General features: G+C 33.9%; 1 protein-coding gene across 3 annotated transcripts; it reads right to left on the bottom strand.

Moving 5' to 3' along the window:
• Positions 1 to 57: 57 nt before the first annotated feature.
• LOC143064722 (uncharacterized) lies at positions 58 to 4,041 on the bottom strand. Of its 3 annotated transcripts, XM_076237772.1 has the most exons (6): positions 3,811 to 4,041; positions 3,246 to 3,516; positions 2,512 to 2,612; positions 1,942 to 2,202; positions 1,082 to 1,175; positions 58 to 490 (listed from the first exon to the last, which is right to left on the bottom strand). In XM_076237772.1, exons 2-6 carry the CDS (start codon positions 3,291 to 3,293, stop codon positions 197 to 199), a joined length of 798 nt encoding a protein of 265 aa, XP_076093887.1. In that variant the 5' UTR covers positions 3,294 to 3,516; positions 3,811 to 4,041; the 3' UTR covers positions 58 to 196. The 3 variants fall into 3 exon arrangements, 2 of the variants coding, with proteins under 2 accessions (XP_076093887.1, XP_076093888.1); XM_076237773.1 differs by lacking the exon at positions 3,811 to 4,041 and having other exon boundaries at positions 121 to 490; positions 1,967 to 2,202; positions 3,246 to 3,734; XR_012975313.1 differs by lacking the exons at positions 1,082 to 1,175; positions 1,942 to 2,202; positions 3,246 to 3,516; positions 3,811 to 4,041 and having other exon boundaries at positions 358 to 490; positions 2,512 to 2,701.
• Between the last annotated feature and the right edge of the window lie 9,572 nt (positions 4,042 to 13,613).

Below are 13,613 nucleotides of genomic sequence, written 5' to 3'. Positions count from 1 at the left end.
TCTCATTGGCAATTACACCACATCTTCTTTTTTTATATTAACCAACAAAATAATCACTCAAACAAAAAAACTTTTAATTTTACAGACAACTGTCATAATACATGAAATAAACAAACTGTCTACATAATAGAGTCGTCTTTTAATGTCATTCATATAAAACTTTAAAACACCTGTACGGTTCCTGGTATGAATAAGTTTATAATGAGAAAAGTGACGATGAGGGTGAATCAACGTTCATTGAATCCGATTGCATTATTACACTGGCAATACTTGATGTTGTAATATCTTGTGCGCATGTAACAGGTGGAGCAGAATGTGCTCTTATAGGTTCAATGTCTGCTTGAGTTTTAGACCGGTTTTGCAGAAAGGCGACGTCCTGTCCAGGTAGCTGATATTGCTGCTGCCATGCAGGTAGGTACCCAACATTACTTGATTGATTACAGAAGCTGCCCATGGGAACATCCAATGCAGATTGTTGACCAGTGAATCCCTGCAACAAAAAAAAAACATGACCATATAAACAAGTTTGATCAACTGTGTATCATCGGCGTTGGAATTAGGTACTAGAACTGGGGTTATGCGGGGTTTCAAGGAAGGATAATTAACATAACTGTACGGGGTACTGTTGCCTTGTTCGGTAATGCCGATTTCTTAAAGATAAATAAATCCCAGATCCTAAGTCAAGGATACACAGCAGTGGCGGATTCAGGGGGGGGGGGCATAGAGGGCGTACGCCCCTTTTATTTGTACTTTCCCCCCCCCCTTTTTACGTGATTTTAGCTAAAAAAAAAACCAATTTCGCCTCGCTCCGCTCGCCAACAAAATATAGTCTACGCCCCTTTCTAAATTCCTGGATCCAATTCTGTAACCATATCGTTTTAATATACGTAGTATATATAAATATATATATATATGACCGGACGCATGACAATTTCAAAATGCAGCAATTACCTGAGAGTAATTACAACACGAGGCATCCAAAATATGCGGTGAACTAAAGAAATGTGTATTTCGAAACATGTTCTGACCTTTCAGTCTTAACACAATACTAGTACTAGTAAATAATATGTGAATAATATACCTGCAGTTGCTGAAGACGTTGTTTATCACGGCTGCGTAGCTCCTTACTTTCATTTTGAAACCTGTCCAATAGATCCATACTCTCTCTTTTAAACCTGAAAGCAAAAATTTGATATAAATTCATTTAAAAAGTGAGAATCAATATCATATTAATGTAAAATATAGCTATAATGGATTATTTTTGATACATCTCATTCTTTTGAGAAAGTGTGAGGAAAATAATTGAAAACGAATCATACTGAAATTTGATAAACACCAATCTTTACATATAATATTTTTGCAAAGTTTCATGAAAATCTCTCAATAACTTCAAAGTTTCATTTCAAAACGGCTTAACTTAAAAACGAAGTTTTCGATATATCTTAACATTAAACTTGTAAAAGCTCTCTGTTTAGTACTCAACAATTGAGCAAAGTTTAATAAAAATTATGGATTCGTTCTTAAATGACTACTTGGTAACAGTCGATGACGGACGGGCAGATGGACAAGCGGACGAAAGAGCAGACAGACAGGCAATACGCAGACGAACGGACACTCAACCAAACGTTTTTTACGAAGGGTATTACACAATGCCTTGCGACTTCGTGTGGCGGGGTATAAAAACTAATGTCATTACCATAGCGTATCATCGGACACAGGATGTTGGTACCAGGCTTAAACGATTTGTATGGTGTTCAATTTTAAAGCTGCTACAGTACATCAAAAAGTTGTTGCACTGCACCGTGGAGTTATGTTTTTCCTCCTAAAAAATCAGAATAGACCCTCTGCTCAATGATACACGATTTTTATATAGCGTATTCGGCCGTGTATAGTACACATTCATCAAGTAACAAAACATTAACATACAAAAGCATAGCATACCTCCCCCACAATCTGTCGTCAATACCTGGAAGAATGCTGACCATCCAATGTCCCCAGTTCTGCCTTTCGGGTGTCATGTCCGCGTGACTAGCCAGCTTAGCCTGCACTTGTTTCTGTAATTCAGAAGACTGTTTTATTGCTTCCTGGATGTCTTTTTCAACTGGAGATTGCATCTTCTGGTATTTCTTTTTCGTTTTTGTTGTAACTATAGGAGAGGGAATATCTATTGTGTTGGACGTCTCCTCAAGATTACATTGCGATCTAAAGAAAAAAAAAACGATGAAAGTTGTATTTTTTGTTCTAAACAATACAAAAAGACACACCATCTCTATTACTACGGTGGGTTTTGAACGACCTTGACTGGCTTGACACCCTATCTCATAACAAGAAAACAAGAAATGCCGGAAGCACAATCAATCCGATACAATTACTTTTAACTGAAAAGTATTTACAAATGTAAGTGTGATGGACGGACGGACGGACGGACGGACGGACCAAAACATTATAATAAGTCTGTGAAGATATAGTTTCAATTTAACTAATTATACAAAGAAGTAAATGGTTACTGACCTTCTTTCATCGTCTTCTTGACTTTCCTCTTCGTCCTCATGTTCACTGGGAGAATCGACGCAAGCATCTGTTCCGTATTTTGCCTTGAGTTTCTCTTTCAGCTGAAATATTCAGACATAATCGGAACATTATTTATGTATTCGCACAAGATATATCGAGATAAAGTCAAACGTTTGAAATGAAACAGCTGTAAAATGAATTTCGTAGAATCAGAACATTAAGTATCATTTAGAAAAAGAAAAAGGTACGGGAATTCAACAAAGGAAATAACAATAAAAGGTAAAAAAAGTGAACTGAAATATTAAGTAATAGAAAACTGTATTGCACATGTTTATTCCTCCTCTGGTTTCTATTCTGGCAATATTTGGACCCAAGAAGCCAAATTTTTCTTTGATCCATTTGTCTCTTTGAGTATCATCTTTTCTGCCTGAACCAGATTTATTGCCTTCTCGTGTCAGTCTTCCGAGCTGAGATCTCATTGACTCAACCCATGTCCTGAGAGTCTTCCAATCCTCTACCCCTAGCTCATTAGCTTTTGCTTGCCATCGTGTATTTTTGAGAGCAGTAACTTTGTACTGATAATGAGCTGAAAGAGAAGAAAAAAATCGGTCACATTGATTTTTAAATATAAAGACCATGCTGTAAGTTTATCTATGTCTACTGGTGGGGTTAACATCTTTTGACATTTATTCTCCGTATTAATATTTTAAATTATAGCAAATAAATACATGTACCTTTGTTGTATAGAGGTTCGTTTTCTCTATACCAATCTGCCAACTCATCCTGCTTTTCTTGTGGTATTTCTAATGGCTTGCTTCTTTTGCGCTTCTCTTTATTGGTATTAGCTGGCTGTTCAGTATCACTATTTTGTGTTTGCTCATTTGTTTCTTGTGTATTAGTTGTTTCAGTCTCAGGCGCCACACTAACTATGCGGCCTCTGCCACGCCCACCACGACCCCTTCCTCTGCCTCTGGTCCTCATCAGAACGGTCTGGTTTGAAACACACTAAAAGATAAATCAAATACCGGTAAGAGGAAAATTGGATTTAAAACGGACAATGTGCAACGTAGAATATTTCAAAAGAGCAATTATTATAAAAGGGAAAGCATTGACAATGTTCTAACCAAAGCTTTAAATGTTTTTTCATGATTCATGTATCCACTCAACAAAAATCTTATCTGAAAGAAAAAACAATAAAATCTTTCTTTTGAGTACAAACAATCTAAATTTTTAGACCATAAAATGGGAACAAAATAATTTAATTACAATGACAGATGTATTAATAATTATAAAGTGTACCTCTATTAATGTCTCCAGATTTGTTTTAGTTACTCTGCTCCCTCTTTGCATCTCTGTCCTTTCTAAATTTTATTGAATAATGATGCCGTTTCATGATAAGTGATCACAGCGTAGTGACACGTGATACTGCGTGCAATAAACTTGCTAAATCGTAGGAAATCGTGCAAAAGCGTACTTGAACCGATTTAGAAACGTACTAAACCCTAGTAATACGTAGTGAAACGTAGTAAACCGTAGGAAAACGTAGTTTATACGTACTGAAGCGTATTAAAACCTAGTAGAACGTACCCCTTGTAGTTATAAAAAAACCTAGCAAATCGTAACAAAACGAAACAATACGTAGAAGAACGTATCAAAACGTGGCGTAAACCTAGTTAAACGTACGGACCGTTAAAAATGACAAAAAAATGCCATGAAACGTAGCATTTCTACACGTACTAAAACCTAGCTGTCGAAACGTGACAGTGTGACTGAGGCTTTAAGTAGCACTACGTCTGCTGCTACTGGTAGACGATAAGCCCTCGAGATTGCTATCCGTCTAGAGGCAAATGCGTGACGTCGGTACCGGTGTTATAGGGTATAATAATTTCATTGCTCTACTGCTTCAGATGATCATAGATGAATTTGAATATTCTTTTCATGTCCTTTTAGTTCATATAGCTTCTCACGTTTAAACGTATTCATATATATACATCTCGCAATTTTAAATCATTCGGTTGAGCGTTTGTGATTAAGTTTAACACACAAGCGATGCTTAGGACTCAAAGAAATTTGTAAAGTGTTATTTTTATTTTCCAGAATTTTCAGTAACTAAGAAACAATTGCTTCGTTGTTAGCATTAAAATACACTTTTAAATTGTATGTCTACTGTGAAAATTCAATTGTAGAATTCTGAAAATTTTACTTTAAACAAATTTGATTAATATTTCTTTAGATAAACTCTTTTTTGTCCATAGTGGTTCGATCTCTCATAATTATGTCACCCGATCGACAATGTCGGGTGACATATTGCTTTTCCTCTGTTTCTTTTTCTGTATTATTATTATTCTTCCACCTATTTTGTCCGGTCGTTTTCTCGGAGCCAATGGAACCAATCTTAATGATAGTTAACTATAATGAGGAACACAAAATTTCGGGTTGCAGTTGAACTATCATGTTGCCATGGAAACTACACCAAAAAATTCCAAAATATCAAAATGCTCCAAATTTAATAAAACTCCACAGTTCTTCTTCTTCCATATAAGAGTTGGGTTCCTTTAATGAAACGTTTAAACTCTGCGGGACTACGCATGGTGACATCACATATCTAGTCCCCTAAGGCTATATACAGTATTTACAATAAAATCAGGTTGTTACGGTTAAAATTATGTACAATCGTCCAGTCTGGTATTAATGTGTTGTCTGTAGCCCTGAGCGAAAATCTTCAACTGATCCCGCTTCAGCAACCCTGGCAGGTAATGTATTCCATTCCATGATTGTTCTTGGAAAGAAGGAGTTCCTGTAGACATCACTGGTGACCCTCTGTTGGTAAAACTTGTGTCCTCCACGAGTTCTACTGTCGCCACCTTTGAGGTAAGTACTCTTGTTGATATCTATCAGCTCATTCTGGATACGATAGAGCATGCATAGCCTGTTGTCACGGCGTCTTGTCTGTAATGTGTCCCATTTAAGATCTTCTAACATTGTAGTGACGCACCCTGGTGTGCGTGATGTGTAGTCATTATAGACAAATCTAGCAGCTCTCCTCTGTATAAGTTCTAGTGTGTTGATGCTTGCTTGGTTGGTTGGGTCCCATATAGTAGAAGCATACTCTATGACAGGTCGCACGAGTGTTGTATAGCCAGCAGCCTTTACTTTCCTGGTACATTCTTTAAGGTTTCGTTTGACAAACCCAAGTGTTCGGTTACCCTTTGCTGTAACACTCTGGATATGTTTGTTCCATGAGAGGTTGTTTGATATTGAAACTCCCAAGTACTTGGCACTATCTACTGGTTCGAGTATGTGTCCATGTAGAGTGTATGGGTATTGTATAGGTTCTTTGTTCTTTGGTGGTATGCGGATAATATTGCATTTTGTTGGATTGAATCTCATCATCCATGTTTTTTCCCAATTTTCTAATGCTTCAAGGTCTTTCTGAAGTTGTTCTGTATCTTTGGTGTTACTAATTTCCCTGTATAGTAGACTGTCATCAGCAAAGAGGCGGACATCTGATTGAGTATATCCGGGCATGTCATTGATGTATGTTAGGAACAATAAAGGACCTAGTACTGTGCCCTGTGGCACACCTGACAGAACATCGTCTTGTTGAGATCTAGCACCTTCCAATACTACCTGTTGTTTCCTGTTTGATAGGAATGAACTGATCCAGGAGTTTGTCCGGCCCCTTACTCCATAAAATTGGAGTTTGTACAGCAGTCTTGAATGAGGAACCTTGTCAAATGCCTTTTCAAAATCCAGGAGTATGATGTCAATCTGGGTTCCATTTGAAAGGTATTTGGCTATACGATCGATGGTGATGATGAGCTGACTTTCACATGATCTGCGTTTCCTGAAACCATGTTGGTTGTCACAGAGTATATTTTGTTGATCAAAATGTTTCATTATGCTGCTGTGAACTATATGTTACGATGAGCAACATTCGTAGATGTGCAATTTGGCGTTGGAATTTCGAAAATGTCTGCCGTTACCTTGGAAACAAGGCAAAAATGGTCAAAATGCTTCAAAAACCTTAAAGTGGCATTTACTTTCTTAAAATGGTAGGTCAAATCCATTGAAACTTTGATGGTATGTTCCCTCCCATGTACCAATGTGATATCTGCCATTAGAAATTTGGAATGGTATCTGTTACCATAGAAACCAGCCAAAATGTCAAAAATTTCAAAAAATTTAAAATGCTCCAAAATTGATGAAACTTATTATATTTGTTGACTGTCAAGTCTGCATGAGACTTTTGAAGTTGGAATTTCCAAAATGGCCACCGTTGCCATGGAAACTGCAGAAATGTCAAATATTTTCAACATGCTCCAAATTTAATGAAACTTAATATTATTGTTAACTGGCATGTATAGATGAGACTTTTGACTATTGAATTTTCAAAATAGCTGCCGTTGCCATGGAAACAGAAGAAATGTGAAACATTCGACAATGCTCAAAATGTACTGAAAATTTACAGAAAGATATATCGCAATGCGTTGATCTGCATTCACTGTTAAATTGTTTTCAAATGGCTGCCGCTTAGTGGCAATAGGGGAAGGGTAACATCCGCTATTGCTTGCAATGGCAATTCTAGTTTGCATTTACTCTTCCATTTTTTTATACAACAATGTCAGTTGATGAACATGATTTATTGAATTTTAGTTTTTTCATTTCTTTAACAAAATTGTGGTAACAAATTTTTTTTTTTTCATTTCAGAACTAAAATATAATGGTAATCATCACATATTTCATTTTATTACAGGTTTTTCCGTTTCTATGAATGGTATATACCATCTGCTCGATTCAATGGGCTAACGATGACATCCAAAATTTAAAAATATATTAGCATGAGCGTTGAATCAATAAATAACGGCCAAAACAGAACTCATTCTTGTTTAAGTCTTCTATCAAATCTGGGGAAAAATTACATTTCGATCCCCTTCTATTTGATAGACCGCAATTATTAAAACACCTTTAACAAATGTCAACCATTTGCTTTCAAAACTAAAATTAGTAAACTATACAAACAGCAATTTACAAAGATTTCCTCTTCACAACTTACAAACCAGAAATTTATCATTCATATATTTTAAATATGAGTGAAATCGAAAATCGTCAGAGTTCTCCATAAAGATATTTGGTATTGTCTGTTTTTAATAGGTCAAATACAATGTCGTAGAATCGCAAGTGTACTTGTTCTAACAAATCCAGATTTCCAATACCCCTGACATCTATACTTTATAACAATACTGGTAAAATGGCTTTACGGACATATTTAAATGTAAAATAAAAAAATCCAAAACTCCGAGGAAAATTCAAATCGGAAAGTCCCTTATCAAATTGCAAAATCAAAAGCTCAAACGCATCAAACGAATGGAAAACAATTGTCCTTATGTAGAAAATGATGGATTAAACCTGGTTTTATAGCTAGCTAAACCTGAGTCGCATAAAATTCCATTATATTGACAACAATGCCTTTGGTCGGGTGTCACTTTGACATATTCCCCATTTCAATTCTGAATTTTAGAAGTAATAGGGAAAATGTAAAAAATAGGGGTACAGTAATCAACAATGTGTTATAATCTTAATCACTATAAAAAAAACCGAGATACCAAAAAAAAGAAAAACAAAATATGACATATTGACAACGCACATAAGCAAAAAAAAAAAAAAAGACAAGAATACATAAAATGACCACAACACAAAAACACATTGGTGGGTACATAAGTACCGCACAACGTCACAAAGAGATTACCAAAAATTAGGTTAATAATAAACAAAGACAAAAAAGGACACTATAACATTTGATTAAGATGCTAAACAACCTCTTACTTACATTCAATTGATAATTATATGTCTTCGACTCTATTTAAAAACTAAATCATTTTTTTTTTATCACAATTAACTACTATATTTTATTCCTGAATTCAATTAAACCAAAAGTAGAAGGAACGAAATCCAGGTGCGTAATTTGTAAAACAAAAATAAATGTATGCAGTACTTCAATGAAACATTGCTATTTTATCATGAAATATTTGCTCATTAAGGATAATACAGCCTGTCAAGATTTACAATTCAATCAATGGGTATATTTCATGAACAATAAATTATATATATATATATATATATATATATATATATATATATATATATATATATATATATATATATATAGTCTAGGTGTTTGAGTGGTCTAGCACGTCGGATATAGTGCAAGGCGATTTGGTGCCACGATATCTCAGTAGCATGAGTTCGAATCTCGGCTAGGGAAAAACATAAACTTAATATATTTCTAAAATTAACCTGCTTTTCTTTTCATAAAGTTTTGTTTCCAACCGACCCGCATTGTGAATTTCTTGATAAAAGTAAAGATATGAGGCAGACTTAACTTCACCTGGTCATTATCCTTTATTTCAATTCGATGGGAAAGATGCGTTTATTATGGTCACCATTTTTTTAATTATTTAGGTCGCATTTCTTTCTAACCAAAATTTTGTAAACGTTATGTCGCGTTTGTTGTTGTTTTCTAAACGTTACAAAAGTAGAAACAATTACATCGTGTAATAAGTCTTTACTGACCCTGATTGAACTGTTGATAATGCATGTACATGTTGTTGGTAAACAGACTTTTTACAAACGTAGAAACATACACCTCGTTTAATCAGGTTGTAGTAAGAAACAAATGTAGCGTTTGTACTAACAAACGACAAACGACAAACTGCAGACGCATTTTTATCGTTTGCATAGTTTGTCAACGGTTTATGTAAACTTTGCAAACGTATGTTTGAAAAAAATGATCAAAACATGTGCTCGCTTAGCCGTTTGCATCGTTTGTGTTAGAAAGAAATGCACCCCTAGTTAGTGATCATCATCTATATAGCGAAAAGTGAAGTTACATGATACTGCTTACTTCTTTTCTTTCTTCCTAAGAAGTTCCTATATGAAGTAACTTAAAGCCTCTTGTGAATAAAGGAGCGAGTCGGCAAGAAGATGAGCACATTTGGTTGACATGGGAATGCCGATTGTTTGTTGAAAAACACATCCTCCAAACACAACAAATATGTTGTCAATCAAAATATCCAGCGTCTTAATAATGTCAGTTTCAGAGAATGATTGTTTTATACATAGTGGTCTTTTCAAATAAAGTAAGGTTTATCCCTCATTAAGAAAAGATACGTGTATCTACGTTGGCCATTATTTTATGATATAAAGTAGGACCAATTCTTTCAATTTGTCTTTTAGTTTGGAACAGGAAATTCGTATGTAAAGTGCACGCAACTCAAATACCTATACACTATTGTAAGATGAAAGAGTCAGATTGTTTGTACTGTAAAATATCATTTGAATTTTGTAGTCTCCATCTGATTCACGCCACCTAGAATATGTAGTTTCACAATAACTTTGAAGCCAGGCTGTAATTGCTGATGGAATTGATGTTTATTGTTTAAAAAGATGTGTTGTGGAGCACTTGGAATATAGTTGTTTGTAAGGACACTTGTGTTTATGTATCCAATACAGTGAGGAAGTACCAGTTCTTCATCTTTGGTTGAGTTCCAAAGGAACATATAACAGACCTATGATTATGCAAGATTTCTTCCTTAGTAAGTGTCATTGGATTAATGTTGAGTTTCATATTGAATTGTCAATACCTAATTTATTTATCAAGAAATCTATGTAATGTGATTTACACAAGAAAAAAATGTTGTGCGAGGACAGCACTGGAGAAGCTTATACAAACGTGTTCTATAGTGTTGAGATGTATCGAAGTCCATATCATCCCAAAAGCCCAAAAGACGATGAAGACATGAAATAAAATAAAGGTGCAATATTACATTATGTGTGCAAGATTGGTTAAAAATCTAACCTTTTTTCACAACCTGCACACTATATTTCTCGATACAAAAACTAATCAAATAATACCAACCCTACTGGTAGCCAGTGAGAAGTAAAATAACAAAATTCAAAACGGAAAGTCTATAATCAAATGGCAAAATCAAACACATCAAACGAACGGAATTACAAGCTTTTTTTACATAGTATATCTGATTTTTATTTTTTTCTGATTTAAAAACAGTCTGATTATAATCAAACTGAGAGGTTTAATTTTTATCAGACTGATTTAAAAACTAGTGCACCTATAATTCCTAAAGCATTTATAGTTGAATTTTGTGTAATAATATCTACTCTTACAAAATGTTGTTTAAGGTCTTTTGGTGCACTTGTTGTTTTTCGATTAAGAGCGGGTATTTTTCTGATTTTGTCGTTTTTACATTTCTTTCACTATAATGAAATGTATAAGGATTCGATTTTTGTTTTAATTTACTTTTACAGATTTATTTAAATATGTATACATCGCTTTCTAAAGTGATGGTTGAGTCCGTCCGTCTTTCCTTCTTACCTACTTGTGTACCAATTACCGTGTGATTTAGATCTTAATCATAGAAATTTCTGTTGTACTTTCTTCAATTCTTCATGAATGTTTCTTTGGGTTACTTGGAATGACATTGACTTAGTCATTTCTGTAAACTCAAAGTCAAATTTGAGTGTACTTATTTGTATCTATAACTACTCTTAAAGACCTTTTTATAATAGTGTTGATCCGGATCATTTTGTTATTTTCCTAATCAATGCATTAGACCGTTGGTTTTCCCGTTTGAATGGTTTTACACTAGTAATTTTTGTGCCCTTTATAACTTATTGTTCGGTGTGAGCCAAGGCTCCGTGTTGAAGGCCGTACATTGATTACAATGGTTTACTTTTATAAATTGTTATTTGGATGGAGACAATAACAATCAAAACCAAGGAGTAAACAAGAAGTAAAAAAACTAAAGGACATTTACATCAACAGTTATTATTGAGTTGTCTCATTGGCACTCACACCACATCTTCCTATATCTTTAGACATTGCAATTGGGTTTTTTTTTTTTTCAGAATTATATCCATTTTGTACCGACTTATCCTCCTTTATCCTTATTTTTAAAAAAATGTAAACAAATCCACATTTTAAGCATATAATGGTTTTGTGTGCCGCCTTTTTTGGCGCTATCAAGGTTTCCCTTAGCAAAGCATGTGCATACTACAGTACATATTTGTATCTCCTTTTCTCATCAGAATTTAAAAAATATCTTAAAAAGATTCATCATATAACAATGCCATGTTGCGAGCATCTTTGCTAGCTGTGTTGCGAGCTTTTATGGTGTTTTTTTAATCTCAAATATGTTTAGATGTTCTGTTACAATAGCATAGAATTGCAACGGGCAGGGTATAATGTTTTTTTAACTAAGTTAACAAAACCTAGAGTTATATACTCATTCTTCTATTTATTATTGTATTTTACATTGTTTACAATATATTATTGTAAGAAACATGTCATGAAACAATGTCAAGAAATTAAAAAAAAAAATGAAAGTATTTGAATTGATTTTTTAGTGAACTTGTAGAAGTTTTATAACATTCTATTACGAATCCAGTCCTTAGCAAGGAAGAAGAGAAGGCTTCATAAATAACAGAAAAAGACAAAATACACATGTTTAATTTATTAAGTTATATATCAGATGTGTAATTCTTTAACTTCAAACTAAGTAAGCATTAATAAATACCGTCAGATACTTGGAAAAATGGAGACACAACCATTACAAAGATTATTACAAATGACATTGTCCTGCTTAAATTAATGAGGGGGGCAAGGGGGGTCCCAATAACAGCAAAACAGCAAATTGATTTGGCTCGTTTACGGAACGTATTATCATGATTATGGTATACTGTTGTCCGTCTGTTGTCAACATGTCGGACATTAACTCAAAAACTCTTTAACCAATTTGCATTAAACTTTGGGAAATTGTTTATATCTATTGACGTGAGCTCCTTTTTTTTTTTTTTTTTTTATAAGTTTTAGATTTTAAATTTCTGGGTAATGGGGATTTATTCTGACAATAAAATTGGTGTTTTTTTTTCAGTTTTCTGATAATATCTCAAAAATACTTTCACAGAGCAAGGAATTTTGGTGAATTGTGTATATCTATTAACATGAGGTCACTTTCAATTTTTATAAATTTTAGATTTTACGTTTCCGAGTTAACGGGTTTTATTAATTAAAAAGGGGGGATTTTTCAGTTTTCAGACATTAACACAAAAATGTTTTCAGCAGTTCTCGTGAAACTTTGCTGAAATGTTTATATCTATTGTTGTAAACTCCCTTTCGATTTTTATTAATTTTAGATTTTATGTTATTGAGTTAAGGGATTTTATTCATTAGAAAAAGGCGGTATTTTCTAGTTTTCAAAAATAACTCAAAAATGCTTTCAGCAGTTCTCATGAAACGTTGGTGTATTGTTTATATATATTGACTGAAGCTTCCTTTGTTGCTAATAAAAAAAAATGACCTAAAAGAGTTTGAATATTCTGACTTTTTCTAAATGACCATTTAATGAGGTGTGTGAATTTTTCTTAATAAGACTATGAGGCAAAGTGGTATATAGGGTAGTAAAATCAAAATCAACAATTATAAGCATGCAATTTATCAAGTACTTCGTACGAATTTTGACACTCCAAAAGCAATTTATTCCACTTTTTTCAAAGGCCTTATTTGAACAATTTTTTTATCAGCTGAGGTTTTTGATTGTACCAAGTGTACTAGTAAGTAGAATACATAGTTTAGTAGGGAAACAATGGCTTGAAACGAAAGAAATCTTTGTTTGTAATGAGTTATGTACATGTGCAGCTTCGGACCCAAGTACATGGTTGGAACTTTCATTGTACAATGCATTTGGTTCTGCTTTGAAAAGAATCACAGAGCTGAGTCTATGTACCATATTATATAAAAGGTTAACTGGTTGTAAGGACCTAGTCCTTAATTGAGATCCTTGTCAGATATTCCTGGCCATATGTTTTCCTTTTTGTCATATTAAGAATTGTTTTAATTTAATATGTTCGTACGGGAAACAAGGAACATTATTCTCATACAAAAAATTAAGATAATTCTAAATACACATTCATAAAAAATGGAATTTATTACAAAGGATAATCATAAGATATACTTGAATTGTCCTGGACCTCACTTCTGTGATGGGTAAATGTTAATGGAATCCTTCTCTGAATACGGGACAAAC

Source organism: Mytilus galloprovincialis, chromosome 2 (assembly GCF_965363235.1).
Source record: "Mytilus galloprovincialis chromosome 2, xbMytGall1.hap1.1, whole genome shotgun sequence".
Lineage (NCBI taxonomy): Eukaryota > Metazoa > Mollusca > Bivalvia > Mytilida > Mytilidae > Mytilus > Mytilus galloprovincialis.
Note: the sequence above shows the minus strand (reverse complement) of the source record. Positions and strands in the feature narration are given on the sequence as shown.

Excerpts from the sequence above, each read along its gene's own strand:
- LOC143064722 (XM_076237772.1), bottom strand. The coding sequence starts at position 3,293 with ATGAGTTGGCAGATTGGTATAGAGAAAACGAACCTCTATACAACAAAG. Across the intron at positions 2,203-2,511 it reads CAAGAAGACGATGAAAGAAG|ATCGCAATGTAATCTTGAGG; the intron begins GTCAGTAACCAT and ends TTTTTTCTTTAG. Across the intron at positions 1,176-1,941 it reads GACGACAGATTGTGGGGGAG|GTTTAAAAGAGAGAGTATGG; the intron begins GTATGCTATGCT and ends TTTTGCTTTCAG.